The following is a 641-nucleotide window of genomic DNA, read 5'->3' on the forward strand; positions in this document are numbered from 1 at the left end:
TGCTCAATCCTCTGATTTATACTTTGATGAATGCCGAAGTGAAAAATGCCATGAGAAGGTTATGGAGTAAGAAATTGATCTCAGATGACTAAAGATGAATCAATGTTTTAAATCTTTCTTCATAGTTTGTATTGAGCAAAAAGAAGTCAATAGAGAATATCATATTTTACTGTTGACTTAATGTTTTTCCGTCTTGGGAGATGAGGGCTAGTTTCTTCAGGAAGAGAGGTAATGTGAACACATACTCTGGTAATAACCTGACTATGTTGCTGAATATGTTTTATGTGCAGTAAAAGACAGCCTGCGATACAAACAGGTACTAAGCCAGGAACTACATTCCTTCAGTGTAGCTCATGGTTGTGTCTTAGCCATTATTGCCCATCTAATGTCACTTATGACTTGTGGGGTTGGTTTACTGTTTTTTCTGCCCTTCTCAATGTTGATTTCTAGAGTTCTCTGCTAATAGTTAACTAGGTGTATACTCAAAATTATGTCCAGAGTCTGGCAGGTTTTCCTTCTTCTAAAGAGTTTTCTTTTTTTTTTCGCTACAGGGCGCGTGCACTCGCCAGACAGCGAGAGAGAGACAGAAAGCAAGAAATCACCCCTCAGGGGGGATGGTCACGCCGCAATCCCTTCTCCTT

General features: G+C 39.6%; 1 protein-coding gene across 1 annotated transcript in view; it reads left to right on the plus strand.

Annotated features, from left to right (window-relative positions):
• LOC102480764 (olfactory receptor 4C16-like) overlaps positions 1 to 92 on the plus strand; it is a 5,125-nt gene extending 5,033 nt beyond the window's left edge. The window contains exon 3 of the mRNA XM_006157888.1: positions 1 to 92. This exon is cut by the window's left edge and continues 10 nt beyond it. Coding sequence (XP_006157950.1) covers positions 1 to 92 — 92 coding nt within the window.
• Positions 93 to 641: the final 549 nt, after the last annotated feature.

The sequence above is a fragment of the Tupaia chinensis genome, unplaced genomic scaffold, assembly GCF_000334495.1.
Source record: "Tupaia chinensis unplaced genomic scaffold, TupChi_1.0 Scaffold000564_1, whole genome shotgun sequence".
In the NCBI taxonomy this organism is placed as follows: domain Eukaryota; kingdom Metazoa; phylum Chordata; class Mammalia; order Scandentia; family Tupaiidae; genus Tupaia; species Tupaia belangeri.